The sequence below is a fragment of the Malurus melanocephalus genome, unplaced genomic scaffold (assembly GCF_030028575.1).
Source record: "Malurus melanocephalus ecotype Western Australia unplaced genomic scaffold, MMel_1.1 scaffold_668, whole genome shotgun sequence".
Lineage (NCBI taxonomy): Eukaryota > Metazoa > Chordata > Aves > Passeriformes > Maluridae > Malurus > Malurus melanocephalus.
Window position 1 is genome coordinate 141,395 of NW_026623900.1, and position 17,623 is coordinate 159,017.

Here is a 17,623-nt window from a genome sequence, read left to right on the forward strand (position 1 = left end):
CAGCCAGTATGCACAAATGAAACATTCCAAGTTATTAGGCACAGGGTTTAGGCACCCATTCAAAAGAGGATTTGATTTGAGATGATCTCTTCTAATACTGATAAAGAAGATTTTTCAGTGAGCTCCAACCAAAATATATGGTCTATTATGATCTACAAAAGCGTTTTCTACAAAACTTTGCTCATTTTCACTGTACCACCTTACCCCAAAATCAGACACAGTTATCAAAAAACCTGAAAAACCACTSTATCATATTTCCAGCCCTTCCACTTCCCACACACAAATATTCCTGCCAATCATGTAAAACAGCATAACTCATGCCAGCAGGGACAACAAACCCAAGGATGCTTTCTGCCCTTTGTTCACCCATCATTAAGGTCCTTAGTTTGCTCTTCTGTGGACTGTTTTTTAAGCAGCCAAACAGAACATCCTCTGCGGATGCAGCACCGTGTTTCTGACACATGGGGGGTAGTGATGCTCTAGCAGCTACTACTGAACTTACACTTGCTCCACAATCCACCTGTCTCAAAATATGAACATACAAACTTTGCTTTGCATCACTAAGGACAGACAGACCAAGAACACGAGCTCCAAACCAGAAGCCTCTGAAGATTTTTCATCCCCCCACACACTAACTGCACCTTYGAACCCTGTCACAGAGCAGCAAACCATGGCTGCTTCAGTCTGCCCCTACAYAACCTACTGCTCCACAACACTGAGCTCAGGTGAAGGCTACAACACAAACGCRAGCACAACAAACCACCCAGGAGCAGTGTCACAAGCCAAAAACTTGTAAAATACATATAYTTCCTACCCCACAGTCTGGCTAGGGTAAGCCACATCAGCACATAGTTTTTCAAAATAAGTTGCCAGMAGTTCACTAGGAAAGCTTTCAAACTTCAGACTTAGCTAAACAGAGYACAGATATCACCGGTATGCTGCTTTCCCTCCACTACCAAGAGTGTTCTTGAAACACTTTGTTTCCTGTACAGCAAGAAGAACTGACAGGTCAAATAAAAGGACTGAAGTAGAAAAAGTCAATGTGTGATACGTGTCATCACTGCCAAATGTCACTGCACTGCTTAGAGACAAGTTTTTCTAGGCTATGCAGCCTCAAAAGAACCCGAGCTTGCCCGTGAAAACCCTTTATTCATGGACAATAAGTAAAACACATTTAMACTCCAAAGATATTTAAAGTCATTAAGAGCAGGTGAAAAGTAAGAAAACCATTCTAATTTATGCTAATCCCAGCAAAACACTCAGAAAAGGGCTCCTGTTCTCTCCCTCCGCAGTATCCCAGACTATTAACATGTCTATCAGCAGCATGCATCCCAGGTTTTTATTTAAAAAGGAAGACATCTGGGGAGGCGACACAGCAGGTATCTGCAGGGTACGGTAGCTAGTGCTCCTTTATCCAGGTTATTTTCTTCCTTGACYAAAAACAGACCTGCAACTCGAGTTTCTTATGGGCCCGACAGCAGAGTGCATCAGCCTGTCCTGTCATTGGATTTACTACACACAAATTTCACCGGCAATACAAAAGTGACACTGCCCCAGGCAGAGACCCTCTGWAGATTAAAAGCTATCTTTATTCTTCATAAAAAAGAACAGAACATGCTGAGTTGGAAGGGATTTATCAGAATCAGCGAGTCCAACTCCTAGCCCTGCACAGGACACCCTGAGTCACATTATGTGCCTGAGAKAATTGTCCAAATACTCCTCGAACTTGTGCGTAACCATTTCCCTGTGAAGCCAATCATCCTCCAGGTGAAAAACCTTTTCCCGATACCTAACCTGAACTCCCCCGACTTAGCTTCCTACCTTTTCGACTCCTCCTACTTCTCAAGCTCAGACACCACMGAACATAATCCTCCCCACAGCAAATTCCGTGAGAAGCAAAGGGATATTCTAGGCTGGGAAGAAGCCSCGGTGCATCACACCTCTCACTGACACTCAGCTGACACAACATGATGTTTACAGCACACGGCAATACTGCGACTGCAATCCGAGGATTCGGCTACACCGAGTTACGGTCTTAACGCACGCACCGCGCTTTAACTCATAGAAAAGACATCCTTAAAWAGAAAAATAAGTAAAAGGGATCTGTAGTTAGGCGCACATCACACCATTTGTACACAGCGGGACCAGACACCGCCCCCGCCGACCGGCCCGGCCCGTGACGTCGCCGAAGCGCCAAGTAAACAAACAGGGCGGCGAGCGGGGCCAGGCCGGGCCGGGCCGAGCCSAGAGCGCTGGGCCCCGCCCGGGACACACAACTCGCCCCCGCCGCTCACCCCTCGTCCTCCTCGTTCTTGCTGGCGTCGATCTTGGCTCCTTCCGACTCGATCCCGCCGCCTCCACCGCCGCCTCCGCCTCCGCCTCCCCCATCGGTGCCCCCGGCCCCCGCCTGCCCCTCAGGCTGCTCCGCCGGCTCCGCCGCGCCGCCCCCGGCGCCCGCCGCCACCGCCGCCGAGTCAAGAGCGAACTGCTGATCCGACATRGCGCCGCCGCCGCCCCGCACCGGCCACCCCCGGTGCTGCCGCCTCCCCGCCGAGGCCCCGGCCCCGCTGGCGGCCCCGGCCGAGCGCGCCGATACCGCCGATCCCTCCTCCTCTCGCTCCCTGTTTTTAATGGCGCCGCCACCGACCCAACCTAAAATGGCGGCCGGAAGGAGCGCGGCGGGCGGGACACGTGACACCGCCCCCGGGGAGCCGTGAGGGAGCGCGGGGGGAGCTCCTGCACGGCCCGGGGAGCGCACGGAGCCCGGCGGGGCCCGCATGGAGAGCCACAGAATCGATAGCGCTGCACGGGGCCTCTGAACATCAACCAAGGCAGGGTCACCTGCAGTGGGTGACACGGGATCTTGTCCAGCTGCGTCTGGAACGGCTCCCGAAAGGGAGACCCCACAGCTTCCCTGCGTAGCTGTTCAATGCTCTGCCACCCTCAGCTTAAGAAGTCTTTCCTCATAGTGAGGTGGAACTTGTGTTTCAATTTATGGCCATTGCTCCTCACTCTGTCACTGGGCACCACTGAAAAGTGTCTGGCACCATCCTCTTGGCACCCACCTTTGAGAGATTTATGCGCATTGATGAGATCCCTTTCAGCCTTCTCCTGATTAAACAGGCCCAGCTCCCAATCTCTCCTCATCAGTGAGCTGCTTCAGACTCGGCTCCAGCCTCATCATCATCTTTGTGGCCCTCCACTGGAAGCTGTGCACTATCTCCTTGTCTTCCGTGTCCCGAGGAACTCAGAAGTGGACATAGCACTCCAGATGCCCTCACCAGGGCTGAGTAGAGGGGGAGGATCACAGCTTGAAGTAAAACTTGGCTTTGTGGGGTTTCCTATGTTAACAACCCCATGTAGCAACACAGCCGCATCATAGTGACACGTCTCCAGCCTGCAGCTGCTGCTGGAGGACACTGCTAGATCCAGCTGCATTCCCAAAGTCAATGTATGAACTCACACACTGCTCTGGCTTCTCCCAGCAGTCCCATGCAGTTTCTTTAGTGAATTCTAACWAGCAAGGTTTATTTTGATGCTTGATGAGGTACTTGTGCTGAGAAAAAATCAAGACTTCAGGCAGACTGCTTTGGCCTCAGACAGAATGTGTATGCTTTTACCTATCCCAAGAATTCTCCTAATCCAAAAAGAACACGCTGGGTAATGCAGCATCCAGCAATCAGTCACTCGGGCTTTTAGTTGTTTGCTTGTGTGCACTAGATGGGAAACCTGTTCTCTGATGCAGGGTAGAAGAGTCCAGTACAGGACCTAACTTGTAGATGCAAAGTTGTACAGGAAAGACTTGCTGACCCTAAAGTTCAAGAACTTGTAATGTCCTGCTTGAAATCAGAATACACAGGAATTGTGTAGGAAAGTAATTAAGCTAGATTCTAGAATAAGTTTTAAGTGCTTGAGAATGGTTTTAAGTGTTTAAAAAACTTTGAAAATCTCCAGCTCAAAAGTAGTGCTCTCAGCATTAAAAAGGTACTGCTATAGTTCTAGATTGGCAGCATTGTGCCACAGACCACTCTCTCCTTTCTGCAGAGGGCAGGACACAACTCTGCCATCCTCCAGAATGATGATAGCTCCAAGCACTATGGTGCTCTTTTCAGACACATCAAGAGAAAAAGTGGGGTGTARAGACCTGTTTTCACAGTAATCTTGATTTCCAGAGAGATACCTGCCTTTCCATCCAAGTTAGTAGTTACACCACTTTAAGGTGACAKCAAGACTACACACTCACTTAAGTAAGCATTTATTAGAGAATCCTTTAACATGAAATTATACAAATAAAGTTTGTATAAACACAAGTCCACATTGTGTCATAACATGAATGGCAAAAAGAAAAGTAAAAACCATAAAAGAAAACTAGTCGGCCGCTATGTACAGTTGGACACAGTTGTGTCATACACTAAAAGTCTTTTACAAAATAGTCATTTCTTCTCAYGAAGACCACCCTCCATTCACTCACGATGCGTTGCAAGATGGCTTTTGTTGCAGTATCTCTACCTAAAAAATGAAGACAAAATGCATGTCAGATCTGTGACAGTTACTACAGAATTGTTAAAAGGTCCATTTTCATGAACTGCTTTAAGTCTTCTATATATTCCTTTCTTCACTGTTAAAGATCATATGCATATTTATGAAGGTACCACAAGAGGTTTATTTATTTACCCATCAGTAATTTATTTTCCCAAATACTGCCATTCAGCCCATCTAAGAAGCTGCTCCAAAATAACAAATATCCATGTCAGACAAGTAAGCAGGCTCTGGATGACTTTCCTTTCCATTGGAAACACTGCCAAAAGGGTTTCTGATTATTTGTTTAGACAAYCAAATGACTTATGTACAACAMAAGTCAGRTCACTTTAGTTCAGACAGTCCATAWGCATATGATCTTTACTGTTTATCCAGATTTAAAAGTTCGTTTTGGTTTGCAGATTTCACTATTAGCTATAAAAAGAAAAAAGCAAGCATTAAAATCTTAAAGAATGCACATTTAAAATGAGGTTCCACAATTGAAATACAACACTAAACAGAAGACCAAATGATTAAGCTGTAAAGGCATTTATGTACTTTAACTCCTGTAAAAAACCATTTAAGTTAAAAAGACACTTTAATCTCCAAAAAAGATTAAAAAAAGAAGCCAAAGTCTGAAGTTTTCCACTTTAATCTTTACGCTGGTACATGAAGTTGGAAGAGACCATACCACAGGACAGCGTTTTCTGGTGTATGCCTTGCGCTCTGCCTGCAACGTGCGACCCCAGAGATAGACGTGGTCAGGGTGACACACGGCCTGCAATGAAGTTCCCGCTGGCGGGTACAAACAAGGTATAATGTCAGAGTTAGAAGACAACATTCTTGTTTTCCTTAAGTTGTACCCATTTCAGTACTTTACCTGTTAATACTTCTAATAAGTTTAATTATTCCTCTAGAYCACCTGGTACACAACGCAAACCAGAAAAACTCTTATGTTTTTCTGAAGTACTAAAGAAGATAAAGTCACATTTTTACAAAGTTAAAGATCTATAGACACGTAGGCAAAGCTGGTTTAAAAAAAAAAGGTATTTTTTAAGTTAACAAAAGCTTAGTTAAAGGAAAAGTCATGCTAGGCAAGTTTTTACTCTTCGTTTGTCTATTGATCTTTAAATTAGATTAGACATAGTYGGAGTGGAGCTTGTGCTCATGTACACACCTGTTTGTCAGGTACTAGGTACTGCTTTAGTACGGCTGGTAGTTGTTTTGGTGGTTGCCGCCGCCACGGGACGCCTTCCCATACGTACTTTGTTGGCCTGCAGGTAACACAGGGGAAAAAACAWAACAATCAGTTTTAACATTCAGCTTCAGAAGGAGACTTCACACACAGCAGCACACTAAAAAATCTTTAGAGCTGTGTGCTGAGTAAGAGCAACTTTCCAGAGAGGGGATGCATGCTCTTGTTGTTATCAGGAATGAGGGCAAAACCACTTACCACTGTAATCTGTGTATCCTGGCCCGTATCCATAGTTAGGATAGTTGTACCCAGAGTAGTCGTAGCCTCCATAGCCACTGTAGCTCTGATCACTGTAAGCGCTATTGTAATTTCCATATCCTTGATCGTAATAGTTATTGAATCCTTGATTCCAGTTTTGTCCCTGACCTGAAATCAAGTAAAGCAAGTGTAAGTTTCAAAATTTATTTCCCYCCTCTCCWGCACCACTTCATCTAACTTTCAATGGCAATCTTTCTACACTAGAGCTATTACCCAAAAGAATCCTTCTACCTCCCCAAGAATAGTAATTTAAAAAAAAAAATTGAGATATTCCATTTGGATGCGAGAATAATCAGTAATTGACTGAGCACCAAGTGACACCACAGGACCACAGCCTTACTGCGTGGTGTTACTTGTGACTGCTTGACCTTTTAAGATTTGAGATGCATTAAAATGTAACAGCACAGCTGACTCCTCCTGATCCATGTGAAAGTGCAGYAAAGTGACCACCCTCCTCCTAAGCAAACATGTTGCTCAGGGTTTCTTACCCAGGAGCCAATTAGGTGTATCCCTTTTAAGTGGAAGTGTAACTGCACTAGCTACACTGTCCACTGTGGGTGCACAAAAACACCCTGTATCTGTCTTGCCACTTCACTGGAATGCAAGCAGAGMAAGAGGAAATTCCTCAGCCCAAACAAGCACTCAAAACCACCAAACCACCATTTACTAACAGGCTATTTTACACATTTGATTTAAACATGAAACCTGAACACCGCCTGAAACCTGGAATATCTACAAACATCTGAGTGTCTGGTAAGACACCTAAGCACATACATTAACAGAACCACTGAAAACACTYACCCCGTCCACGCCCCCTTCCACCTCCACGTCCACCAGAAGAATTGCTCTTCCCTCCTTTCTGCTGCTGCTGCTGCTGTCTGTACACCTCTTTGGGCTGTGCTACTTTGATCTCACACTGTAAGGACAGAAATGCTTTAATCCTCAAGAATTTCAACAGCATTTTGTGAGCTGCTTTCACAGAAGCCTACAGAGATACATTTCACATGCAAAGAACAAAAGTTTTCCTACCTTGCCTGAACCAATCTGGTGGTATCTGCTCTCCAGTAACTTCTTTACTGGCTCTTCATCTGTGTATGTGATAAAACAGAAGCCCCTCCTCTCATTCGTCTTTGTGTCCATTGGAAGTTCAATGTTTTCAATCTGAAATCAAAATGAATATAAACAATGCGTGAAATCTGAAAGCAACTTTTTATGCCCCAGAACCATCTGGCAGTACAACATCTATGGTGACTACTTCAGGCAGCTATAAATCTACCATTACAATTCCATGAAATTATTAACATTTAGAATCCATCATCTCTAATTCTGTATGAGCCTGAGCCAACTCCCTCCTTACAAATTCTGTCTTAAGAGAGAGGCAAAACCACCCTTAAAAACCAAAAATGTTCTTATATGCCAATATACTGTACCTCGCCAAAAGCACCGAAGTACTCCTTAATCTGTTCTTCAGATGTATCTGGACTCAGCCCACCAACAAATACTTTTTTTGGTGGCTCTTTCCCTTTCAACGCTTTGGCCCTTTTAGGATCTATTAACTTCCCATCCAGTTTATGCTCCTTCAGTTCCAACACCTAAAATGCAAACAAAGGAACAAAGTCTCAGATTGCTACAGCAACACAAGCTGGCTCCAYGCCATCGATCCGCAGGAAAACCACCCACCTTCTCCACGCTGGCAGCATCCTTGAAGAGCACGAACCCAAACCCCCTCGACCTTCCTGTGACCGGGTCTGTTTTGATTGTGCAATCCACGACCTCGCCGAAACGCGAGAGATACTCCGTCAGGTCCTTCTTGCTGGTGTCCCAGCTGAGGCCTCCGATGAACATTTTCCTGTGGGGCAGGAAACGCGTACGGATACGGGTGAGGGAGCGACGGGGGAGCCCCGCCCGCGCCCCCACAGGCCGGTGACGTCACGGCCCCGATCGGCCCCCCCGTCCCTGTCCCTGTCCCCGCCCCGCGGAAACTGGGTCACCCGCCCGGGACACAAAGGCGGGCGCGGCCATGGTGCGGGAAGGGAAGGCCCCGCTCCCCCCAGACAGCGAGCCGCACCCCCCAGAGCCGCAGGCCGGGCGGCGGAGATGGAGGCGCGACTCCCCCACACCTCCCCCCCCCACCACATTCCCCGGCCCTACCCGTCGTCCTGCTGGTTCTTGCTAGCGTTAATCTTGGAGCCCTCGGCGAACTCCTCCTGGCCGCCGCTCATCTCAGTCGCGTCCTCCATGGCGGGGCGAGGGCGGCGGGGGTGCTCGTGCGAGCGACGGAGACAGCGGAGACCTGAGCCCGGCAGAAAATGGCGGCGGAAGAGATCCGGGCACCGCCTGCTCCTCCCTTATATACCCGCGCCGGCAGCCAATCAGCGCCGCCCTCTCGCCCGGCGCCGCAGCGCCCCCGGCGGGGAGCGGCGGAGCTGCAGCAGCCGCCCTGTGGCCGCCATCGCGCGGGCCGGGCCGGGCCGAGCCGGTGCCGCTGCCCCGGGCGGGGACGGGCACGGCTGCACCGCCGCACCGGCTACCGGGACGGGCGGGCCCCGGGGCTGGGCGGGCCGGCCGGGGGTGGGCTATAACGCGTAACCCAGAAACCCGGTTCAGGCGGCCGCGGGGCGGGGCGGGGCGAGCGCTCCGGGGGCGGGCACAGCCGGCTCGGCGCTCCCCTCCGCCGCCGCGCGTCCCCGGTGCGCCCCACGTGCCGCCGCCGCCGCCATGGGCGTGCTGCCGGTGCCGGCGGAGGTGCGCGCCATCCTGCTGGACATCGAGGGCACCACCACCCCCATCGCCTTCGTCCAGGTAAGACCCCGGCACTGCGGGGGGCTCCGGTAGCATCGCCGCTTCTAATGGTGACTCCCCAGCYCTGGCGTGGCGGAACGCTCCCTCAGCATCGCCGTTCGTACCGTGACTCCCCAGCCCTGGCAGCTCGCCGCGGGGCAGGCCCGAGGTGCCGCCGGGAGCGAGAGCCGTGACCCATTTTCTGCGTTTTTCCGAATARTGCTCACGAGAAAAGACGCCTTGTCTTGGCGATCGGCCGCCCCTTTGGTGGGCAGGGTAGCTGGGCACTGTCGCTGAGAATCGGGGCAGGTCAGGGATATTTTTCGTGGATAAAGGACAGTTGGTATGCTCGCAGCCTCATCCGGGAAAAGCCCTCGAGCATCGCTGTTCCTTTGATGGCTGGAGCTGCAGCACCGCACCCGGGTCTGCAGAGAGCCTCAGACGCTGTTTGRAGTACGATGCTTCTTTGCCTTAATTTCAGTAATTAGCAATTTGMGATAATTGATAATTGTCGGGGTTATCCGCAGCCCTTTCCCTTCGGGGGAGTGGCAGAGCCAAATGCCACCAGTGTGCCAGCGGTGCGTGTCCAGCACTGCGGGAGGAATCGCAGGGGACACGCGGAGTGTACGCGACAGGGACTGGAGTGGCAGCGAGCGTACGAGTGGCTTCCCGCGCCTTGAAAAAGGCTTARGAGTGCTGGAAAAGCTGGTTTAGGTGCACAACCGAAGGGACTGGGAAGTCTGCGAGTCACGGGCGCTTGGAGAACCGCAAATTTTCGTAGGCGCGAGTCCCTCCTCTCCCGGAGGTTTTGCTTCGCAGGAGGGAGCGGCTTGCTGAGACACCGAACGGATGGATCCCTTCTCCTGCCGTTAATTAACCTGGATTTCTCCGTGATACATTACAGCTTTTGGCAGATCTTTYTAGCCGGTGGCTTACAAAGGTGCTTTGTGACCCACATGGCAAGTGAAGRCTCCTGACAGGCTTTCTAGAGGTTTCTGCTAGCACAGTTTTAACAGATGAACAGCGTGACCTACATCTTTCCTGTCCGTGTTCTTCACAGCTCTTGAAGAAACTTCAGACCTAGATGGCATTACAGTTGTCTCTCTACCYTCAATATCTTTCAATTTGAACAGTTTGGACAGCTCAGGTTTCTTACTAAGCATCTAAYAGAGCATTACAGTTGTTTATAATACACCCTGAAGCCGTTTTGCAGTTGTGCAAATGTGCCATACCCCTGAGACTAAAGGTTTCCACCCGAAGTTTTTCTGTTGCAGGGAGGYCTAATGAGTTTTGGTTCTCAATAAAATTCAGTTTGCTGRAAATCCTGAAAATATTTGGAAMAAGTTATTTAATTTGGTCTTTCAGTTAACCATTGTAATTTCTATTTGAAAAGTCCACCGCTAGTTCAGCAGGCACTTTATTCTTTAATATTAAAATATTTTATTTATTTAATCCTTTCTCTAATTTTAGAATGACTGAAGATACCAAGTAAAGAAATAGAATGAGTCAGTTGGTGGGTGTATGAAGCAAAGATACCAGAAAAGASAGTATTTAGTGACCTCCAATTAGTGGTCACCAAGTTTTCTCATTTGCTRTGTCTGCCCTGGCAGAGTGGAAGTAGGTGGCTGGGGAAGAGATGTAATTACATAAACTACATCCTGTGGGATTTGCTAGATCTCCTGTAAAAGAGTTGTTTATAATACACCTATAATATTGTCACTGAACTTTGTSAGAGCTTGCATGGACATTGAGAGGAAAATGGACCCTGGTCACTTAAAATCCTRCAAGTGCTAATTACAGTAAAGTGCATGGGCGGCTGCTGGTGGTAAAAATGCTTCCCTTTCTATGCTGGGTTTGACATTGCTGTAAGCAGTTGTGAAGGCTTAGAGGGCTGTCCAGCTGTGTTTGCTGGAGGATGTTTCTCCACCCTGCCAAGCTGTGTTGGGGCTGGATGATGCCGAGGAGCCTGATCATTCCTCCAGCATGCAAAGGAGGCAGGCAGAGGGATGGGAGCTGTGCACAGGCAGGCTCATATCTCTGTTCTGCAAGGGAAGGAAAAGTGGGTGAACTTAGAATGGACCCAGTTAAACCTGTTCAAGAGGTTGCAGCTGCCAGYTTTTGCTGAAAGCTGAAGTGGCAGAGGTGGAAGTGTTTTCTTTGCAGGCTGTGAGGAGTCTTCCACACAGACTCATGGCCTATTAAACTTGGTACATCACCGACTGGGATCACTGTTGACAGTCATAAACCATCTGTCCCACTGGCTGTCTACTATTCCAGCTGCCATGTGGGTGTCCCCTCTTGGTCCACAGACTTTTGTCAGTCAGTCAAGGATGGAGACTTTTACCCTTTTAAAATCCCCCAAATCACAGAATGCACTGATCGTTCAGAGCCTGTTTGGAAGTTTTTCTTAGCCAGCACAAGAGTATGAAACACTGCTTTTGGAAAACAATTGGGACCTTTCAACATCCGAGTTGTAAAGGAAGTCAGCAGGTCAGATGCATTTCCCAGTGGACTCTCTTTAATTTCCTCYGTGATCTAAAAGATAGTTTGAAAGTAAAGGAAGCAAGAAGGTACCTGAAGGTATTAAAAGGCTTCTGATTTCCCTAGACAAGTTTGYGGTAATTTTTTAGGCAATTTACATTGTTTTTAAGATATACAGCTTGGAAAATACAATATTAGAGCAATAGAAAATCCTGCAGTTCTGTCACCACATCACACTCTCAGGACCACTGCTTTCTTAATTGAATAACAAGCTAAAGGTGACATACAACAGGAAGAAAGAAACTATGGGACATTTTTTGAGGAGAGATGAGCTGAGGTTAGTTTTTTCCCAGTTAAGAAAAGCTCAGTTCTGTACCCAAAGGAAGGAGTTCCCTGCTCTTCTCCTTGACTTGAGGCTTTTTCTGCACCCAGAGATGCACAATGGCTGCTTGTGGCTTCTGACTCGTTAAACACCRCTAATGAGAGCAATTTGTAATTATTTCTGGTTGCCCTTGGGATCTCTGTGAAGGTTTGTAATTTTCCTGTGGCACTTTTCCCAAACCCCATTTAATTTCATTTGCAAGACTGTCCTGTGGAGCTCGGTGTCACCAGACCAGGCTTTTCATTTTAAAAGGTCCTCTAGCTTTGGTGAGAGGCTGAGATGTGTTTTCAGAATGACCTTTGCTAGGACAAGTGCCCCAAAAATACAGTGGCATAACTTGTCAGTTCCAAGTACATACACTGTCAGCCTTGTACCCATCAGCTGGTGGGAATGTGGGGTCACATGTGCCATTTGAGACATTTTTTGGCAAATCCAGGAGAAGTTATCACCCTTTCATCGCAGGGCTTAAAAGTTYCAGCTACGTAAACATTTGTGTAGAAAATGCACCTGCACTGGCCTTGGCCTGAGGTTGGCTCAGTTGGTGAAGTTGGCAGGAAGTTTCACTGCCTGCAGAAGTGCAGGGAAAGCTGAAGTTGGGAAAACTACTGTACATGGCATCATGTGCAAACAGCTCCTTTAAAAGCTAGTCAGACTTACCTTTGCCAGGTTAAAGGAGCAGCCTGTTTTTCTGCCAGGAAACCTTGTTCCCTTACATCAAAGACAACGTGAAGGAGTATCTGCGTGCTCACTGGGAGGAGGAGGAGTGCCAGCRGGATGTCGGACTTCTGAGGAAACAGGTGAGGTAACAGAGTTATTCTGTGGTATACCAATTTGAGACCTGTGGCTGAAGCCAACAGATGGATTTGCTTCTTTGTCTTAATTTCAGTAATTAAATACTTAAGCAAGCAGAGTTCTCATTAAAGTATTCACAATACAGCTACAGTAATGCTAATAGTTAGGTTTGGAAAGAACAATCGAAACAACTATTTCTAAACACAACTGAAGCCTCAATTTCCCTTTGAGGAAAGCATTCAAACAAGATTGTAACCCCTGGTGTGAAGAGCAGCTCAAGCAGTGTCATGCACAGGGGTGCATGGATGCAGGTGTTAGACCACTTTCCCTGCCTTACAGGTGATGAAACCGCTCCTCCCCTTTCCTTCCCTCTTTTCATCATGGATGATTGCACAGAATCACACAATATTCCCACAAAGATCAYCAAGCCCAACTCTTTAGCRAATGGCCCATRCAGGGATCTAACCACAGCCTTGGCATTATGAACACCCTGCTGTAACTAAAAGAGCTGCTTTCCAGGCTCAGGAGGACTCCAGCCTGGAYGGGGCCGTGCCGATCCCTTTGGAGAGTGGCAGTGGGGAAGAGGAGCTGGAGAGGGTCATCCAGGCTGTTGTAGACAACGTGCACTGGCAGATGTCCCTGGACAGGAAGACCACGGCACTGAAGCAGCTGCAGGGCCACATGTGGAGGGCAGCCTATGCCACCGGGCACGTCAAAGGAGAGTGAGTAATTGTGTGAGTAGTTGTGTGCCCCCTCCAGGGGCGGCAGGGATGGGGGGCATCTTTCCTAAATGTTTATTAGCAGAGCATAAGCATTTCTATGCATAAGCTATTCCTGGGAACAGCCCCATGTACAAATACAAACAGGATCACCAGCTCAGTGAGCAAGGCAATATTTGAGAGATTTCTTGGTAYATCTAGAGTCTAAGGCACAAGTATGAGCTTCTTACAGTTCTCCGTCTTGTATTTCTATCCCCAAATTGCACTCATATTTTGAAACAAATATAAACAAGCCAGGGTTGCAGGGTCAGACCCTTTCAGTTGTTTCCTCCTGCTTTGTCTTTTACTTGTGTGTTTCCTGCTTTTCCACTTCTTTTTGTCWTCAGGTTCCTCTTTATGTTTCAGCYACAATAGAGGAGTGATTGAGTAGGCACAAATGGAATTAAGCCTAAACTTATTTAGATCAAGAGACGCTTGGTTAAACCATGCATTTCAGGTCTCTAAGTAAGGAAACAATCCCATAAATTCACAAAGTGTTTTRTCAAATGAAGAACAAGGAAGAAGAAAAGTAGCACACAGMAAAATGTAAACATACACCAGAGAAAGTAACAAAACCCAAAAACAAGTTGAGACAGATATCTCTTGGTTTTGTTTTTAAAAACAGGGCTAAATTCTCTCACAGTGACCCAAAAAGTGGTGGCAAAAGCTGCCTGGTTGGCTGCATTCAAGGGGTGAAATCTCTTAAAATCTCCTTGCCCAGCTCTGCATCACCTTGTGCTGAAATAAACTCGCTGGTTCCAGGAGACCTGAGCAAATGGGAAATGAAGTCCCCTTGAAAACAAAGGGGACAAAACTATTTGTCACAGTGCCTTGCTAATGACATCCCTCCAGGTGCCTCTGGGTTTGCCCTTAGCTGCTGCCCTGTTTTGCTGCAGAATCTTCGAGGATGTGGTTCCAGCCATCCGGAAGTGGCGGGAAGCAGGGATGAAGGTCTATATCTACTCCTCAGGCAGTGTCGAAGCCCAGAAGCTTCTGTTCGGATACTCTACAGAAGGTGATATCCTAGAGGTAGATAACCTTACCACCTTCCTTACAGCTTGTCCCCCTGCAGAGCACTCCCCTCCCACAACCACCCTTGCTGTAATACTTTGTGAATCAATTCTGGGACAGGAAGGTGGCACAATGGGTTTAACCCATGGGAATTAAACTCAACCAGTTGACTGTGAGAGCATGGCYACGCCAACCCCTCCTTACTGTAGCAGAAAGGGAGGGAGGTTTATTCCTGCTCTTCAGGTGGCACTCAGCAATGGCCTGTGCTTCTCTCTCTGTTTCAGCTCTTTGATGGCCACTTTGATACCAAAATAGGCCCCAAGGTAGAAAGTGAGAGCTACAGGAGGATTGCTGCCAGTATTGGGTGCGCCACCAACAACATCCTCTTCCTGACCGATGTTCCTCGAGGTATGTGACCTGCCAGTCCTRTTGGCTCTCACCTGTGCAGGGGCAGCAGGTGCTCTTCAGGTGCTGCTGGCTTCTCACAAGCAGCCCAGAAATGCTTCAGCAGGTTCCCTATGGCTGCTGCCATCCTCCTCCCTTACACACCCGGGCTTGCACAGCCGTGGGATGCCCRTGTGCAGCGCTGCAATGAGGGAAAATAGGTCAAGTAGAAAACCTGCCTTTGCACCAGCTAGGAAGGAGAGACTGCTGAAGCAGAGCTGAAGCACGCCCCATTTACAAACAGGGTCAGTGGTTTGGCTCTGCTCAGGGGAAATGATGGTGTTTGCTGTGTTGCTACGTGGCTGGTTCTTTGTGCCACTCACAGTTAGGCTGTGTTCAGCAACAGGAAAACATTGCTTCAGGTTGCCAAGAATTGACCCCTGGAAAGCCAGGTTTGAAAAGCTAATTTAATTTCCTGCTTTGCTGGAAACATCTTTTTGGCAGAAATGGCACCGTGTCTCAGTCTAAGCCAGCTCAGTCCCCCAGAGTTAGTCCTTACCTCCTCCCCAGCCTTGGCAGCAGAGCTGATGGGAGCTTGTAGTTACCTCCTTTCCCCTGGATCATCTTCCAATGGCCTTTTGTGCTCAGAGAGCAAAAAGAAGCCTGTGAGAAGGGACTGGGGGAGGGGTGTGTTTGACTCATAAATGACATAGCCTGACCACAGCCTTGGGACAGGAATCAGGCTGATGAAGCGGGAATAGAGCTGATGGTGTGTGCTGCCTGYAAGGTGCCTTGGACAGCCATCAGCTGGCAGAGGGGAGGGATGGCGAGGCAGCCAGCTCCTGTCCATTCCTGCAGCTCCAGCCATCCACAGCAGCTCTGCCAGGAGCTGCTTCCTCTCTGGAGCCCTGCCACGTGCAAATGCTGCTTTCTCAGCCTCAACCTTTAAAAGTGTTTTGGGGCATGCTCAAGCCAGAAGGACCCTGATGTGGTGGTCAGTAAGCAGCTCTCATGTTGGCTCTCCCCACCTCTGTTTGTTTCAGAAGCCAATGCGGCCGAGGAGGCGGACACTCACGTGGCTGTGGTGATCAGACCAGGCAACGCAGGACTGACGGACGATGAGAAATCCTATTACAGCCTCATCTCRTCTTTCACCGAACTTTTCCTGCCTTCCTCCACTTAGGAAAGTGGTGCACGCACAAAAGACTGTGCTTCACCTAATTGTCCTTGTGAAATGTTAGGTAATTTTGTCCATAATCAGAATTTCAAACCAAATCCACATTATGTCTTGGGCCTCATGGATGGATGGAGAGTGTGGTGTGGGGTCCCTTGTGCAGTAGGACAGAGGCCTGCTGCCAGCTGGAGCTGGGAACAGGGCAAGGAGCAGCACCCATGAGCTCTGCTGTTCCTCCCCTTTCCTGGCTAGCAGGTAGCTAAGGGAACGCTTCTTTCAGACTCACCCACTGAAATCTGGTGCTGAGATGCCCCACCATGAGTTTCCATCCGTTTTAGAAGCAGTCTGCAAACAAAGTTTATGTCCCCATGTCCCAGAGAGAGTGCTGGGGACCACGGGGGGATATGGGAGCTTCTCCTCGCAGATGGGATTGCTGGCTAAGTCAAAAATATCCACAGTTAGGATTCCCAAAGGAAAATGCCTGTTGTGGGCTATAATACAGTAGGTTTGGGCCGACACAGAAAAAGCCAGCCCTTGCTTCAGGCAAGCTCTTTAGGCAGGGAACAATGTATATCTTGGCTCTGTCTGCAGCAGCTCTAKGTACCAAACAGTACAACTTGCATATGGAAGCTGCTTAGAGCTCCACAGCCRGCCTAGCCAGAATGAAGTCAAGTATATATAAGTAGAGCTTTAAAAATTAAATTCTGGACGCACTTCACTGCTGCATCATGGTGCTGGCATGCAACTGGCTGAACCCCAAAGTCAGCTTGACAGCGTTTCTGAAGTATTTCAGCACTGACCCGTGGAGCTCCTCCTCCAGCCAACATCACCCAGCCACATGYTCATATCACTGGTCAGCTGTGAGCAAACTTTGACAATGCTCCTGAGGGCAGACATCCTGCTGCATTTGATGAGAATTAACCCCCTGACCTTTTCACCTTACTAAGTTGTGCCAATGTAGATCAGATGGTCATGGAGCTTTTCCTAATGTAGTAAATAAAAACACAACTTTGCTTTCATTGTGTTCACTCCATCACAGCAYTTAGCCTTCCTGTCTTATCACCAGTGATCCCAGCACCTAAAAGGCAGATTTTATTTTATTTYTAAACCTGTCAACACTGTTTTCCTGCTTTCACCTTCCCCAGTCCCTTCTTTAAGGCAGCAGCCTTGTCCTGCCAAGGAAGCTGTACTACCTCCCTGACCATTTTAGGATTTCAGTTGTGGCTCAGTGCAGGAGTGAGAGCCACAGGTAGGTTATAGCTGGTAGTAGTGGATGCAGTCCTGTCCGAAATCTCCGCTTTCCCAGTCCCTGCTGCTGGCACTTCATGCACGGGTGTCTTGCTCTCACAGCCAGCCACAGTATGTGCATGCTGCCTTCCTGAGCTCTCCTCTACATCTACAGCTGTCCCTGCTGAGGGAGGCTGGTGAGTAAAGAACAAGAGACCAACACTTGGGGAAGAAACCACATCGTGCCAGCACAGCCCTTCTAAAAATTAAATAGTAGCAGGTCAGGCTGYGGGGCAGCTAGCCCAGATGCCTTTCTGAGCTGTGCAGTGAGTGTGATCCTGCTCCTCGAAAGAGCCTGCTGAATTAGTGCTGTTACAATAAGTGTATCTGCATGGCTGAATGGTCCCTGGCTTCCTGAAGTGATAATGTTAATCATTACACTGTAAATAAATACTCACCTTTTGTTTTGCCTTTGCCATCAGAAAGCTATGCTTGGGGTAGGGACAAAAATAAAGCTCACTTTCTCCATAAAAGCACTTTATTTAGTGGTCATGTTTCAGTGTGTATCAGTTGTCATTTAGTTATACTGAAATGTGCTGTTA

At 48.3% G+C, this 17,623-nt stretch overlaps 3 protein-coding genes across 7 annotated transcripts in view; 1 reads left to right on the top strand and 2 right to left on the bottom strand.

Moving 5' to 3' along the window:
- Positions 1-2,628, bottom strand: part of HNRNPD (heterogeneous nuclear ribonucleoprotein D) — a 9,284-nt gene extending 6,656 nt beyond the window's left edge. For all 3 annotated transcript variants that reach the window (XR_008966484.1, XM_057383872.1, XM_057383873.1), the window contains exon 1: positions 2,295-2,628. Coding sequence is in view for 2 of the 3 variants with exons in the window: in XM_057383872.1 (XP_057239855.1) it covers positions 2,295-2,500 (206 nt within the window). In the remaining variant the exon portion in view is untranslated. The remainder of the gene's footprint in view (positions 1-2,294) is intronic.
- A 1,611-nt stretch (positions 2,629-4,239) lies between these two features.
- HNRNPDL (heterogeneous nuclear ribonucleoprotein D like) lies at positions 4,240-8,368 on the bottom strand. 3 transcript variants are annotated; one of them, XR_008966485.1, is made up of 9 exons: positions 8,183-8,368; positions 7,712-7,880; positions 7,462-7,623; positions 7,061-7,192; positions 6,833-6,947; positions 5,972-6,139; positions 5,696-5,792; positions 5,210-5,313; positions 4,240-4,509 (listed from the first exon to the last, which is right to left on the bottom strand). XR_008966485.1 is itself a non-coding variant. In XM_057383874.1 (8 exons), exons 1-7 carry the CDS (start codon positions 8,269-8,271, stop codon positions 5,722-5,724), a joined length of 906 nt encoding a protein of 301 aa, XP_057239857.1. In that variant the 5' UTR covers positions 8,272-8,368; the 3' UTR covers positions 4,240-4,509; positions 5,696-5,721. The 3 variants fall into 3 exon arrangements, 2 of the variants coding, with proteins under 2 accessions (XP_057239857.1, XP_057239859.1); XM_057383874.1 differs by lacking the exon at positions 5,210-5,313; XM_057383876.1 differs by having other exon boundaries at positions 4,240-5,313.
- Positions 8,369-8,680: 312 nt separating this feature from the next.
- On the top strand, positions 8,681-17,555 carry ENOPH1 (enolase-phosphatase 1). Its single transcript, XM_057383877.1, has 6 exons — positions 8,681-8,833; positions 12,371-12,472; positions 12,987-13,189; positions 14,122-14,254; positions 14,521-14,644; positions 15,664-17,555. The coding sequence occupies exons 1-6, from the start codon at positions 8,750-8,752 to the stop codon at positions 15,801-15,803; spliced, it is 786 nt and encodes a 261-aa protein (XP_057239860.1). The 5' UTR covers positions 8,681-8,749; the 3' UTR covers positions 15,804-17,555.
- Positions 17,556-17,623: the final 68 nt, after the last annotated feature.